The sequence below is a fragment of the Myripristis murdjan genome, chromosome 20 (genome assembly GCF_902150065.1).
Source record: "Myripristis murdjan chromosome 20, fMyrMur1.1, whole genome shotgun sequence".
Classification (NCBI taxonomy): Eukaryota; Metazoa; Chordata; class Actinopteri; order Holocentriformes; family Holocentridae; genus Myripristis; species Myripristis murdjan.
In genome coordinates, this window is record NC_043999.1 from 21,109,740 (window position 1) to 21,124,770 (window position 15,031).

At 43.8% G+C, this 15,031-nt stretch overlaps 1 protein-coding gene across 5 annotated transcripts in view; it reads left to right on the forward strand.

Annotated features, from left to right (window-relative positions):
- The window catches only part of mpp7a (MAGUK p55 scaffold protein 7a), a 140,402-nt gene that overhangs the window by 24,597 nt on the left and 100,774 nt on the right, over window positions 1-15,031 (forward strand). For 3 of the 5 annotated variants that reach the window (XM_030079632.1, XM_030079635.1, XM_030079636.1), the window contains exons 2-3: window positions 6,219-6,306; window positions 13,412-13,580. In XM_030079632.1, the coding sequence (XP_029935492.1) occupies window positions 13,544-13,580 (37 nt within the window). In that variant the 5' untranslated portion in view covers window positions 6,219-6,306; window positions 13,412-13,543. Of the gene's footprint in view, window positions 1-6,218; window positions 6,307-13,080; window positions 13,091-13,411; window positions 13,581-15,031 lie in introns of those variants that run through there. The other 2 variants (XM_030079633.1, XM_030079634.1) reach the window with 2 other exon arrangements.

The window sequence follows — 15,031 nt, forward strand, 5'->3', positions numbered from 1 at the left end:
TCAGTGGTTTGGAATCTCCCTGCCATGATTGAATAATAGTTTGCATGGTGGAGACGTCAGCCAGACTGATTTAGACCTGTGTTTGCGTCCTGTGACCGGGGGCAGGACTGTACCTCATGTATGACAGCCTATAGGAAGAAGTGGCACCAGTGGGTGGTGCGGTGGCCCCTGAAGAGTCTGAAGTCTGAGATAATGGAAGGATTCAACTCCTGCGTGATTCATTTGGTGTTAAAAGTGGTTGTTATTTGGGTTTCTGTTTTGGCTTAAAATGTATTTCTTCCTGTTTTGAGCAGTCTGTGAATTGTTCTTTGTGTGTGTGTGTGTGTGTGTGTGTGTGTGTGTGTGTGTGGAAAGCCACTTCCCCCTGGAAAGCCACACACCCATGCATGAATGACCAAGAGCTGTATGCATGCTTTGCATCTATGCCTCTTCCCTGTTGCCAAAACTCTGCGTAAGACAATAATCCGATAATGCTGCTTACATTATTCTACAATTTGACACGTCCCCATAATCACTGGGTTTACATGACTGAAGTACTTATTTTATCTAGAAACAACCGTAGGCATCAGAGGGGATTTTCCTTTAAAAAAAAAAAATAAACGGCACTATCAAATTTAACCATTATGTCTTCTGTCCATTGAAAAACCATGTGATATCCACGACATGTGACATAAACTCTGCCTTTGTAAAACTCCTGTCGCCGTGGTCTTCCTCAGTACATTTCCATTTCTCTCATCTCCACTAAAGATGATGAGATGAGCCCCAAAAATGCAACTCAGGTATATACATGTCCTGCTGTAACTGATGTCTCTCAATGGGAATAATTAATACTGTGATTGTGCTTGCCTTCACTTAGGGCTGGGCGACACGGAAAAAATCAAATATCACAATATGTTTGACCAAATATCTCTATCGATATCGTGGCGATATTGTAGAGATGACGCTCAGTGTTTTTCATAAGATATTTAAACATTTATTTTCTTAAACAGTCATTAGTAATATAGAGATGATGACCAAGAAGGTACAGGCAAATAACAGAACAGCTGCGATAGTCTGTTAAATTCAGAGAATGCCAACTTCTCACTGTGTTGCAGCCTTTAAAACGAGGTCAAGACAACACTTACTTCAGATCACAATATTGCGATGTTCACAATTCCAGACAATACTAGTCTCATTTCACGATGACGATATAATATCAATATATCTCCCAGCTCTACTTTTAAAGTGTCGTTAGATTAATAAATGAATATGGTGTTTACAGTGGGTTCTACCATACTTTTGGTATTGCCTTAATTGCATCATATTCACATTTTTGATGAGGATGTGAACATGATTACTGTTTGTCTTGCTCTCTTCTCATTCCTCTGTCTTTTCCCACTCTCCATTTTGTCTTCTCTCATTCCTTTGTCTTTTCCCTCTGTCCATTCTTTCTCTCCTCTCTCATTCTTCCCTTTTTTGCACGTTGGCTGACTGAACAAACAAAAGGAAACCAGAATGGAAACAAGTGTCAGTCTGTTCCTTTTAAGAATAGAATTTAACTACCAGGGTCACGCAGGGCAGCCATTCACCAGCCCAGAGGCCGGTTTGTGGCCGAAAACGATGCCACACCGCCGGCTGGGTGGCAGCTAGTAATTGTTTGTTGTCTGTCATAAGCAGCTTAGCACAAGGATTATCATCAGTAACAAGTGATGTTTTTGTAGCACAGCAACAGGGGTGGCTGACCGCCTCACATCTTGTTATTTACCACGCCAAAACAGCACCGTCTGCTCTTTATTCAAACCCGGCTCTCATTCTCTTTTCGGAGCTGGATAGAGCACCTGTGCTGCGGTCAGCGCCGGGCCGGGCTCTGCTGGCCGCATTGTCAAAGTGACATTCACAGTGGGAACACAAAAGGCCCGAGCCAAGCCTTTTGTCACTGCAGCTCAAACACTTGCGTGCTGCAGGTGAGCTGCGAGAACAATACAAAGACAGGTTGGCACCGTGGACCTGAGTCAGCATGGAGGAACAGAGTGAAACCGGGCTTAAAAATGCACACTACACAAGAAAAGCATCTATTTTAAGTAAATATAACCTCACTTGTTTACTTTACAGTTATGCATGGGTCAGGAGTTTTTCTAGATACTGTAGACCTTTTTCACAGCAGCCATTTTGACATGAAATAGCAATTCAAACCCAGGTGCCACTACTGACATTAATTAAGGTTCTGTTACATTTAGAGATATTGCAGCTGTATATTAGATATTGCAATAATTAGATACTGAGATAATCATTAGTAACACGTTTATTCTGCTATTTCATGTCAAAATGGCTCCTGTAAAAAATATGTCTTGTCACACTCTTGACAAAATAAGCCATATCACTCCACTGATATCAAGACAGTGACAGCTGATTGAATAAACTTATCGAACCAAGTTGATTTGCACTGGAAGTTGACAGATTTTGTCTCTTGCTTTGTAAAAAACAAGATTTGAAAACTCAGTACTTCACTGTAGAGTTTGTTTGAACGGTTGTTTTATGCATTATAGAATGGCCTTACTGTGAGATGAAAAGGTTTCCAAAAAGTCACCTTCATGGGGATTAACAAAAACAACCCATTTTCATATTGCACTTTCACAGTTAGATTTCAGTCTTCCAGCTGGTGCTCTTATACAGAGTTCCTCCACAGGCTGAGACTTTCTGTTGGCAGGACCTGCAATTTTTTGATAAAGGTGACGTGTAACGAAGCACAGTTGTGCAAAAAGTATTGTACAGAGATGCCTTGGCTTGCAAATGTTCCTGATGTAAGAAAGCATGTTTGGTATAATTTTAGGTTTTTCTGTGAAAATTCAAGTTATAAAAAAGGTTCTTACTAAAATTGTGAATCGTATCACAATTGCAGTATCGCTAAAGTTAATTGCATTTTGATTTCTTACCATGTCATTCAACCTTATTCAGCAGTAGGTACAGCTGTTGAAGGACACGCATCGAGTGGACAGTTTCTTTCTTTCTTATGGCCCTGTGATGAGAATTATCATGGAGTTGAATCGGATCTGAGGTTTCTTATGCCAAACCTGCACAGCCTTTTTATGAAAACCTTCATATCAAGGCAAAACCAGCACCAAAAACAGTAACAACACAAAAAGGAAACAAAAATCAAGGCTTTCATGCAACAACAGTGGTTTCATAACTCCTAAAATAAACTTCAATAGTGGCCTTACACACTAAAAATGACTTCCCTGTAAAACAAGAAGCTTCCTCATACTGAGGAGGTGAGGTTGTTGTAGCAGCAAACACGCCTGAAAGCTATCTCAATCTTTCCATCTCCTCAGCGTGATTGCATGTATATTTGTGTCCTCGGTGGTGTAACCTAACCGGGTGTCCGACTTTGACCCTCTCCGTCTCTGCTGTTCTGGGGAAGTAGCCCTGCCATCTGAGCTCCCATTGAACCCCTATCCCAGACCGGCGCTCTCATCTGGGGCTGCACATGACAGAAGATTGGGGAATCATCTTGGAAGTTAACCTGGCGTGACCTCGTTCCATCCCAGAAATCTGCTGGCTTAGCAGGCTGGAGTGGTCGCTGGCATTATGAGTGATTTATATTTAGTTGCAGTGATAAGTGATTGCTAAAATAGTGTGCTTTCTGTGCTAAAGCGGGCCTAAATGGCATTAAACTGAGTACAGCTTAAAATATGTAGATGGCTATGAGCTGATGAGGGTCACTGATTTCCATCACTCACCAACTCTCTCTCTCTCTCACTCGCTCTCTCTCTTTCTCTGTCTTGAAGTCTTTCCCCACCTGACTTACTCTTATTGTGTCTGCTCATTCCCTCTGTTTTTGTTTCTTTCTCTCTTTTCCCATCTCTTTCTCTCTCTCCATCTCTCCTGCTCTCTGTCCTTCAAGCAGCTCTATTAATTATGTATAGTTAATGGGCTCACTTCCACTCCCTGCTGAAGCCCTGTTAATTTGTCCTGTAAACACGCAGCGGGTGTGTGTGTGTGTGTGTGTGTGTGTGCGCGTGTGTGTTTGTGCATGTGTGAGAGAGCAGAGGAATGGATACTTGACTTTACCGCAGGACTCTGTTTCTGACAGCCTTTCTATCAGTTGCATCACTGCTTTCTTACGCATTTTTGTCCACATGTCCGTCTCTCTCTCTCTGTCTCTGTCTGTGTCTCTCTCTAAAACACCCAACCCCCCCAAATTCTAACCCCCCACCCCAGGTACAGTAATTCACTTCAGTAATATCTGCAAGGATGTAGGTTACCCAGCAACACTGGCATTTAGAAGGACTACCAGATTAGTGAGGCTTATGTCTACCTGCTGTTCTCTGCCTTTCTCTCTCTCTCTCTCTCTCTCTCTCTCTCTCTCTCTCGCTTGCGCTCTCTCTCGCTCTGTGTACAGGCAAATGTGCGGTTGGCTGCTATCTGCCGCACAAATCAGTCATCTGTAAATCCCTCGTCATCCAATTAATGTCAGTGAAAGGTGTTGTACAGAACGTATACAGTGGCTGAATGCATTTGCTGTCTACCCACTGTTTCCCCTCTTTCTGTCTCTGCAAATCTAATTTCGTTCAGCCGCATTGTGTCGGATCCTGCACGGCTTAAGTAAAGTGCTCTCTCATTGATGAGCTTCTGTAATTAAGAAAAGTGTTTTACCCCTCCCCAATAACCAAACACAAAAAAAAATCCATTCATCCATGCATGCTCCCTGTAATATTTTCTATTCTCATCCATTCTAATTTACATGATAATTCTCCCATGCCACGTCCAGGATTAACTGGATTGGATATTACAAATGCCATGGCGACCCCTCACACAGTGTATGTGTGTGTGTGTGTGTGTGTGTGTGTGTGTGTGTGTGTGTCCGAGACAGAGGAGTGTGTCGGCGAGTGATAGTGACTGTGACCTCCTCTCCCTGTTAATGGGCCAGAGTGAGACAAAGAGCTGCTGTGTCTGCCTGGGAACCGGGAGGAGGAGAGGCGGGAGGAGGAAGAGGTGTTAAGAGTAGGAGCGGAGAGTTGAGGGGTGGGCGGTGCTGGGCGGCTCAAAACACCGTGACCTCAATTAAATTAAAATGTATGTGAGGCAGAAAAAGACACATTGAAGTTGAAGGGAGAGCAGAACAAAGGGCTACTAATGTCACGAAACTGCGCGTCAGCATGCTAACTGTTCAAGGACAGTCAGGATACACACTTTTGTGGACTTTCGCAAATTTGTGCATATCTTTTTTATATATATATGCTGCATATGTGAGGAGGAATTATTCCTATATGTCTGTTTACTGTTTATTAGTGTCTCTGGCAAATGTTATTTTCTTTGGATATTATGTTATTTATGGGACAGGTGGTTCGGACAGGGGCACCTTGTGTTTTCTTTTTCTTTTTCAATGTTTTATTCCTTATTGCTGATTCAAACAGCTATATAGTGGAAACATTTATGTCAAATCATCTTTTAAACAAGTTTGAACAAAACGGCTACACAAATAATTACGTGTGATTGTAATTTTATACATCATCCTGCAGTGCTTAATAACCACATTTAACCACAGTAAACCGGCTGGTGTGTATACGAGGCCGTCCAGTGCCAGTCAGGGTGGCCCCAACGTGGTTTTAATAACAATGGGGCCCTGGCAGGCAGTGGATGAGATTACTGGTGCCCATCTTGTCTGGCACCTGGTGAGATCACTAGCACGGGCCCTGGGGGACATCTGCACACACATGCACACACAAATGCATGGACGCTGAGAAACAAAAACACACCTGAGTGACAAGAGCTTGCACTGTCAGCTGCTTTCCATTTAGGAGAAAGGCAGAGCTGAGGGACTGTGCTGCAAGGATTCTCTGTGTACGTGTGGTCCTGATATATTTAGCGTGCCGATCCTGCCATCTAGTGTTGACCTGTTGTCACTACATCTTGGAACACTTGTTGAATGGATACTTTGACTTTGATGTCATTGAACCTACAATTAACCAGGATTCCCACTGTGTTCCTGAGAGGATAAATCAGAGAAATTGATAAATTCCAAGGTGATGTCCAGAAATATAAGGGGATTTTACAGTTGATTTACTTTGCAAAAATGTAGCAGAATAGATTTTACTACTCATTGGACTCATTGGACTGTAGAAGAAGCTAGACAGTCTAGATCTTAACAGTCTTGCTGACCTGATAAACTAAGAAGGAATCAAGAAGGAATATCAAATCATGGAAGTCAAAGCTCTTTCTCTCTCTCCATCTGTTTACAGGTGAACTGTGTGTAGCATGAGGTAAAAGAAGGCGGAGCACCATGAACCTCTAGGCAAAGGATCAAACCAGAGTTTCAGGTTGGTTGAGGTGAGTGGCTCCTTTGTGGGTGTGTGTTTTCCTGTGTGGCAGAGTTTTGTTTGTGTGCACTCTAATAGTGTTAATGGGAGTCTCTGCTCGTACATGAAGGTGTGTGTCTGCTGCAGAAAGAAAACAGATCCGGTAGGTCCCTACATGTCTCTTTTTGCTGTCACATTGTACCCTTTTCATAGCTTTGTTAGCAGTCCTCTTTGGCATGACCATTTTATGGTGACAAGAATATTTTAATTATGTAGGACTTTGAAAGCTGAAGTCTTTCTATTGCTATTGCTTGAAATTTTGGAGTTTATATTCAGTCCACGTTTACACTCTAATGTTGGTGAGTGTCAGCTTAAATCATTGTGCTCGCAACATAAATGTAAATATCGCTTAGTGGTAACTTATTAATTACTGATGATCCTCTACATACTTGCAACCACATAGATAACCAATAGTCTAATAGAGAGTCCAAGTTTGTTGCAGTTGCATAGCCTTGAAGTAACTTCACACTCATATTCCTCCATATCAGCAACCCCAGTGTTCCTCAAACACATCTTTCCTCTAGAGCTTATCTCTTTCTCTCTTTTGAATGAATGAATTGAGCTTTTCTTGGATCCAGTTTTTCAAGTGCAGTGAAGTGGTCCCTCTGGCAGTATGTTGAGGCCGCTGGGTGGGGAGAATGACCTCAGTTGTTTTAGGGCCTCTGGAAAGACAGGTTCACCTAGACACAGATCTATATGCCTGTGTGTGTGAGATCAACACATGTACTTACACCAAAGCAGATGTATTTTATGTGGAAAGACTAGCTTCTTATGAGCAACACGTGACAAAGTGTTGATTCGGAACTGTCAAAAAATTCCCACCTGAGACCAAGAAAAGAGAGCCCCTTTTTCCACTGCTCTCTTAACCTTTCACTTTGCATTTAGCCATTCTTATTGACATGAAGTATTCCGTCTTTATAGGTTAATACTCACCTCAAAGTCATTCATTCCTATTCCACATTTGTTCCTCTAATCTGTTGCCATTTCCTTTCTTGCTACATCCAAACACTTCACCACATTCATGTCACGTACTTCCTACTATTCTTCTCATCCTGCTCTTCCATCTTCCTGCTCGTCCAGGCCTCCAACTCTCCAGTGCCAGGCCCATCGCCCCTCTTCCCCCTGTCACTCAGTTCAGGAACATCAGCACATGCCAGGTACCGCTGGGTCTTAATTTAAGCAGCCCCGATCCCTCGTAAAGCTAACGGCTATTAAAGAGAAGTCGTTTGGCAAACCCCTGAAAACACAACCGTGTCCCGCCAGCGTCATGTGCCTCGCGCCTAATAGGAACCGACATGGTGACGTCCCGGCAGTGCTGCAGAGAGGCAGGAGAAAGACATTATTCAACAATGTGTTTTTCCACAAACATAAAAGGCAAAGGGCTGCCTTGGCGGTGCTCGCTTCCAGAGGATTTTTGATTTTCTCTCTTTTCTTTTTTCTCCAGACAGTATTTCCATTTCAAAATGTCATGTGGATGAACATTCCCCTTGACCACGGTTTAATACACTGCAATTATACACAGCCCCTTGAAATGTAGTATGTGCCTTTGTGTAAATGAATGTTCCCCTTTACCACAGTTGGAAACGTTGCAATTATACTCTTATGATTGTGTCATGTATGGTTGTGTGCATGTGGCTGTAACTCTATCTGTGTCTGTCTGTCTGACTTTGCAATTTGTGGTTTTTACAAGCCAATACAATGTAGAGTAGCTGAAATACAAATTGATTTAACATCCAATCTGTCTTCACAGCTACCATACACCAATACCCCAAGGCAGATGCGCACTTATGTGGCTTGAAGTAAAAACATTGTTTTGCTCAAAAGGGGCAACTTTTATTCAAATGTATATGAAAGTGCATCTCTCCCCTCTTTTCTTCTGCTGTCTGTTCAGCTATCTCATACTTTTCCTTTCTCTCCCCCCTCTTTTTAACCAACATCACAGCGCAAATATTTGGACGCTTCTTTTATGAACTGGAAGAATGAGCACTTTCTGTCACCGTTGCCGAGCTTTATGGGAGCTCACGCGCACATGTGAAAACAAGATAGTGTACTCTTAAAACCACATGCGGCTGTTAATGACACGCCATGGCTTTAATAACACAGCACGTCTGAGGCCTTGGATGCTGCTACAGCACAGGATTATGAGGTGGTGGGCAGAGGGCTCAGATAGAGAGACGGGGCTGTCATGGAGGATTTAGGTGGTGGCCGGAGGTAGATGGATTCAAAATATTCCAAGATTGCAAGATTATTTTAGGCATTTTTGCCTTCGTCCATATTCTGCAACAGAGAGAGGCAGGAGAGATTGAGCAGAAAGGCAGACACGCAACAAATGTACTTGGCTGGATTTAAATCAAGGATATTAAATTGAATTCCATTCATCTCAGCTCAATTAAAAGAAAGGACACTTATCATGCTGGAATCTTGAGTCTTTTCTTCAATGGCATAGTAATCTCAAATAATGATCATTGTTCTTATTTGATCAAGAGATATAGTATCTCTATGTTTTCAGTGTGTTTTTTTCCTGTTGGCTATTTGTCAGTACAGTCTTTGAGGTGCATTTGTCTTATATTAATATTATTTGATTGTTTAAAGATGTCGATTGATCAATATGCAGCTGTTGTTTGAGATACAAGAATAATGAATGCAGTCTTCGCATGTGATGTAAGAGCTTTGTTGAACTGGTGCCTTTGCAGCTAAAACAGTTAGATCTGGTTGTTTTAGATTTTTGTGTTTTCGTTAAACTCTACAAACAGATTGATTTGGTTGCTGCTGCACCTCATCCATCGCTTCACTCCATGCCCATTGTAAACCGTTTTCAAACTGAAGAGGATGGCAGAGAGGAACTAACACCGGGGGTACCATCATGCTTTCACTGACGGGCAGACTGCAGTCAAACCTGTGGCAAGGTCATGTTTGTGGGTAAAGTAAACTTCAGTGTAGCGCTTAAGGTGACTTTTTGACAGATTAAGAAAATGAAATAGCCTCATGCAGCAGGTCAAGAACAGAGGGCATACTTGTGCTAATTTTAAGTGTGTTCCGAAGAATACTGCCGCAGCATAGTAGATGATAAAACCAGGTTTGTGTCATTTTACACAAGATGGAGATAAGTGCAGTAACAAAGCTGTGCAATCTTGCTACAGACAGGATAGGATTGGTAACCAGAGCAGGTGTCACACAGGCTGTCAAATAGATCTTTACCAGCATAGACCAGCATAAAATCAGCCAGGCGGAATGGATCTGCAGATGAAACTGGTGGATAGCTTGGGAGCAAACAAGTCCTTTGAGCTGTAACCAGAGCAAGTGTGACAGGGGTGGCTTTGGATGTGCTTCTGTAATGTGAGGGAGAGGATTAGTGTCATTCATGGTGGCCCAATAAAATCCCTGGCTAGTAGCTGGCCTTCCTCTCACCTGATGTGGGATGAACCAGGGGAGGAAATCCAATGCCCCAACAGCACCCTGGGGAGGTTTCAGTGGTCCTGATTGGCAAGGCTGACCTCTGCAGTGTACTTTTGTAACACTTCCTATCCAGTTCCAGATGGAGGCAGCATGAATGCAGCGCTGTTCAAACCTGTGAGGAGCACTGTGTCAGATTGTCATGTTACCCTTGGTAAGATGACATTTCTATTCCCATTTCCCTTGTCTATGTGGTCCTTGGTGCCTTGGGACTCATTCCACAACTGCAGCCTTTCATTTGGCCTCAGACTTTTGGTTTTTGATGAGCAATGGAAGGAAGAGGAGAACGATTAAAGACTAAAACAGGTACAGTTTTTGACTCTGAAAGCAGTGGTACACCCATACTGTGTAAAGGTGTGAAAAGTTTTTTCACTGCCAGTCATCCGGTTACCAGCCATGTTATTCCACCCAGCACCTTCATCAACATCCAGCTGAGAGTTTGACGGCTCCACCCACGCTCCTCCCCAGCTGGATACATTGACCTGTTTTTGAAAAGAAAGGAAGAATAACAGTCCTCTACCACACCTCCCTCTTTTAATCCCTCCATCCTTCCATGCATCACTTGGTGACCCCCTAGCTATTTTCTCTTTAAATACTGATTCGACTTCAGATTTCGCACACAGGACGAGACTAAACAGACACAGACGGGGTCTCTTGACATACCGGTCATCGTTGGGGAGAGGTGCTACACCTTGTCTCCCAGATGGGGTTTTGATGTGAATTCTTTCTGCAGTGCTGAAGAGTCCCACTAGATGGCGCCAACATCATTTGGTGAAGGTAAATTGCACATTTGGAGAAAGGAAGATGCCTCTCATTGCAGTCAAGCCCGTCTCATCTCTTGTCCACATGGTAAACTGTCCCCAACTCCCCCATGACCATCTGATACTGTGTGATCCGAACAGACATGGCTAGAGCGTCCTGACAGTGAGGAATGTTTCTCTAAGTCTATTCGTTATGATCCTTCTGGGTACTGTAAAAAGTCTCAGGTGTTCTCGGTGCTGCGGCACACTTCCTGGCCCTCAGAAAGATCCCCAAATGGAAAGATGGATCCTTCCTCAGATTGGGGAATATTTGGTCATTCCCCCTTGGATGCAACAAAAGGCAAACAACCGATATTACAGCACGGCTTGCCTTCAGAGTAATCCAGCCCCCCTCTGTCCCTCCTCCCCTTGTCCTTTCTTGAGTCTGTCGTTCCAATCACAAAGTATTATGACAAATCCGTGCTGTAGCCCTCTCTGTGAAACACTGAACAGATTTACCATGGGTCGATTCTTTTGACGTGAGCTCAGTGGCTGTTGGGTCCTGTCCCCTGTTCAAACAGGCCTGCTGGAGAGATTTTGTGGTTGCAGCTCAAGGCGCCGCTGCCCCTCTCTGCTGGCCTCTTTAACCTGTTTTATGGATGTACACATAGGTTTGAACACCACTGAACTTTGATTTCACCAGGTCCAGGTTTTTGGTCTGTATATTTTACGGTCGCGCAAAGCTACACTCATACGACCGACAAATCTGGTCTACAAATTGGTGCTGGCGTGACACAGGAGCAGGGATTTGAATTTGTCCCCCGTATCCTCTGTCATGGGAAATCAATACTTTGTAGTGCAGCTCTGAATCCAGAGAAAGTATTATTTTCCTGATATGGGTTCAATAGCTCTCTTACCTGCTCACTAAGGCTGCATCTGGACTGCACGGTCTAGATGTTTTTTCCACAAGCTTTCACCTGGGGTCTGCTTGGCCCCTGAGGTACGTTTACAACACAGTGTGTCAGACAGGCGTGGTAGCATTTTGCTACGTGGGCTGTCATCTTGGCTGATTTACATCATAACCTCAGTGTGTGTTTGTACACACATGCAGGGCAAAACGCCAGGAAACAATCACTGCTGTGCAGCTGTCACTGTGGGGGCCGAGTGTGAGATTCTTTACTGAGAATCTCATTTGTAACGCATTTCCGGTCCACTGTTCAGACCCCTGGGATGGCCATGAAGTCACAGTATTTCACTGGCTGCTACAAGTAAAGTTAGATCAAAACATACGACCTCTAGCGTGTGTGGTCTTCATCACCTTACGACGGGGGTCCAAATGAGCTGGAAGGGTGCAGGTGTCTTGGCTGTCCTCATGTCTGGCCAAGTGGTCCTCAGCCAGAATAGCCATAGTACACTGAACAAATGTTCACCTGTGCCAATTTTTGACAACGCACAATGATCATTGTAGGAGACAGAACAAGAGGGCTGCATGTGATCTTAAACTACATTTCTTTTTCTTTTCTCCGATTTTTTTTTTTTTCTGAGCTGAGTGAACTGTTAGCAATGGCCTAAGGTCCCACATTATTGGTAACTGGGTTTGATTGGGCCATGGTCCTTGGGAACTGACATACAGTGGGTCACTGAGCTGTATGTTGTAAATCTGAAACCTAATTGGTCTCCTCTTTCCCTATTTACGTAAGTCTTCCATGCTGGTGGCAGGACATAGCTGGAATCAGGGACACGGTGGGAGTCCTAGAGGGCTTTTGAAAGGGGGCCAGATATAAATGGAGCATCGACCAGGGAAGGGGTGGGGGGCAGTTAGAGGTTTAATAAGAGTGGCTGGACCAGAGTCAAGGCCAGAGAGGGGTGGAGGACATGGGGCTTGGAGCATCCCCTGAGGCCCCTCAACCAGTCATACTTGCAGACTCTAGCCGGCCTGCTGCACAACAGTAGCAACACCTGTTAGGGTTGGCTGGTGTACACAAGGCCAGTGGTGGTCTCTTTGGATGATGACACACACACACACAAACACACACACACACGGTCATGGCTGAACCTCTAATGTATTCTCACCTGCAATGCAGGCCCCTAACACCAGACATCATCCGGTGTGTGGGCTGTTTCTAATTGTGTGTGTCTCCGCAAAACACAATGCACACCCACATCTATGAGGCAATCTTGTCCCAGTTAGCACAAGTTATCTGTTTTTCCCAATCGCATTTTGGGAATTACCGGTGTGTTGCTGTGTTTGCACACACACATGTGCATCCACTGTGCAGGAGATATATATGAACCAGGGACTTTTTATTTGTGTTTTACATCCCCATTCTTGCCGTTCTTGCTCTATCTGGCTTTCCAGTTGACCGGCAGTGTTTACGAAGCGATGCCTTTCCACGGCTGTTTGATTTTTCACAGGTCTGCTGCGTTCACTTGCTAACTCTCCCCTCTGTGGATAAGGTTTCCCTTGTTTCTGCTGGACACTGAATAAAGAGGGGAATAAGCTGTGTGTCTGTGTGTCTGTGTGTGTATGAACGGGTGCTGGGCAAGGCGTTGTTGGATCAGGTAGAAAGCAGGATGTTCAGCACCATAGGAAAAAAATGTGTTGGGTCGTAAACACCCAGAGTCAACTGTGATCGCAGTGTCAGCACACACATAGCGCACATACACACAGTCAGAGCTCACATTCTCTCAGCTATTGGCTCAAGTACCGCTCACACACTGCATATTTGTTAGTACGGTAACATTTCATATCCATGGCTACAGGTAGATTTGAGATCCCATAACACACACACATATGCACAAAACAGACACGGACCGACACACACGTGCATGTGGCCGTTCTACCATTTAACAAGTAGGGCTTAAATTTTTCTTCTCTTGCAGGGCTCCATGGCATAAAGCCTGTCCTCAGACTCAGCTTGTCCCTGGGGAGAGCTGCTGAGGAGCTCGCTACTCTGACGCCCCGTTGTCATTTTCCACAGCCGGAGAGGAACCAAGAAGCAGTCAGCAGGAGCCATGCCTGCCCTGGCCACTGGAGCTGGCCACGAGCCAGGTACGGACTCATGTGGGCCGGGAAAACACACTTAGCGATGCGGAGGAAACATATTGAGAAACAGTGAAACAATTAGATGTGGTCACTGAGTGTAGCGTTTGAACAAAAATTAACTGGAGCTGGATTAGTTGATTCAGTCGATTGACAGAAAATTAATCGATAAATCATTTTGATCGTCAGTTAATAGTTTCAGTCATTTGTCAAGTCAGAAAATACTTCTGTACACTTGTATCCAGAAGTGTCTTGAAGCAGGTGTGTAGGAGGAAAACCACAAAGGCATTAGAGAAAAAGCACACACACTGGTATAACTTACAAGTAGGACTTAATTGCGGGAGACAACATTTTGATCTGTAAAAATGAGGAAGAACTGAAGAATATAAAGAATATGAGGAAGATCCTTATAAAATATGGCATAGCCAGTCAATCATAAACTGACATGACAACATGTCATTTATCATGCAAATTATCAACTGTTTTAACATCATTTTTTAACAATCCAGTGCAATTACTTTAATATTTTATAGGTGGAATTGTTAATCGCTTAATCAAAACAATAATTTGCCAAAGAAAATATTTTTTAGTTGCAAAATTAATAAAAACATTGCTGCTAGAATAAGTCCATTACATGCAGTGTCCCTGTCACATTGCAATGATGCAGCAGTAAGTGACTGTCAGTGGCATTAACTGAATGTCCAGCACATTCAGTTAATGCATTCTGTGCATTAAGTGAAGGTGTTGTGTTTCTGGCCTTTCAGTTAACGTCTGTGTGCTTAAAGTTGTGAATTATGCAAACCTGAGTTGAATTACGGTTGCAAATGGACGTACTTACAAACTTTTCTAAGATTGATTGATCTGGTTGATGTTAAAAAAGTCTGTTTTCACTGCAAGCAGGAGAAAGCAAACACTACCTTGGCACTGCAAGGTTTTCCAGTAATAATTGACCCAGTTTTGTATGGGTCCTGTGCCATTCACATCGTGTACACACATATACCCATTCTCTCTCTCTCACACACACACACATACACACACACCAGTCCCTTTTTCTGGTCTCCTTTCTGCCTGGTCAGTACTTGGAATGCACTCCGTTTTGTACCCTTGCAAATTTACAGTTTAACAAAAGAGTATAAAAGAAAGTGTTAAGATTAATGTCTGTAGCCCACAGATGTGCAATGTACTCCCTCTCTCTCTGTCTCTGCCGTGCTCTCTCCCTCTCTCTCGCCCTGTTATGAGGAGTGTGTGTGTGTGTGTGGATAAGTGTGTGATGTCAGAGTGAGGAGCATGTCAGGCCTGTCAGCACCGAGACAGCTGCCAGAGATCATCACCTCTCCCATCAGGAACACTGTCCTCCTCTCAGTCTGGCTTAATGGCCAGCTACATCATCACACATATGCATTGCACACACACTCATGTGCAGGGCCCATTTCACAACCCGGCAAGCAGAGGGTAGCAAA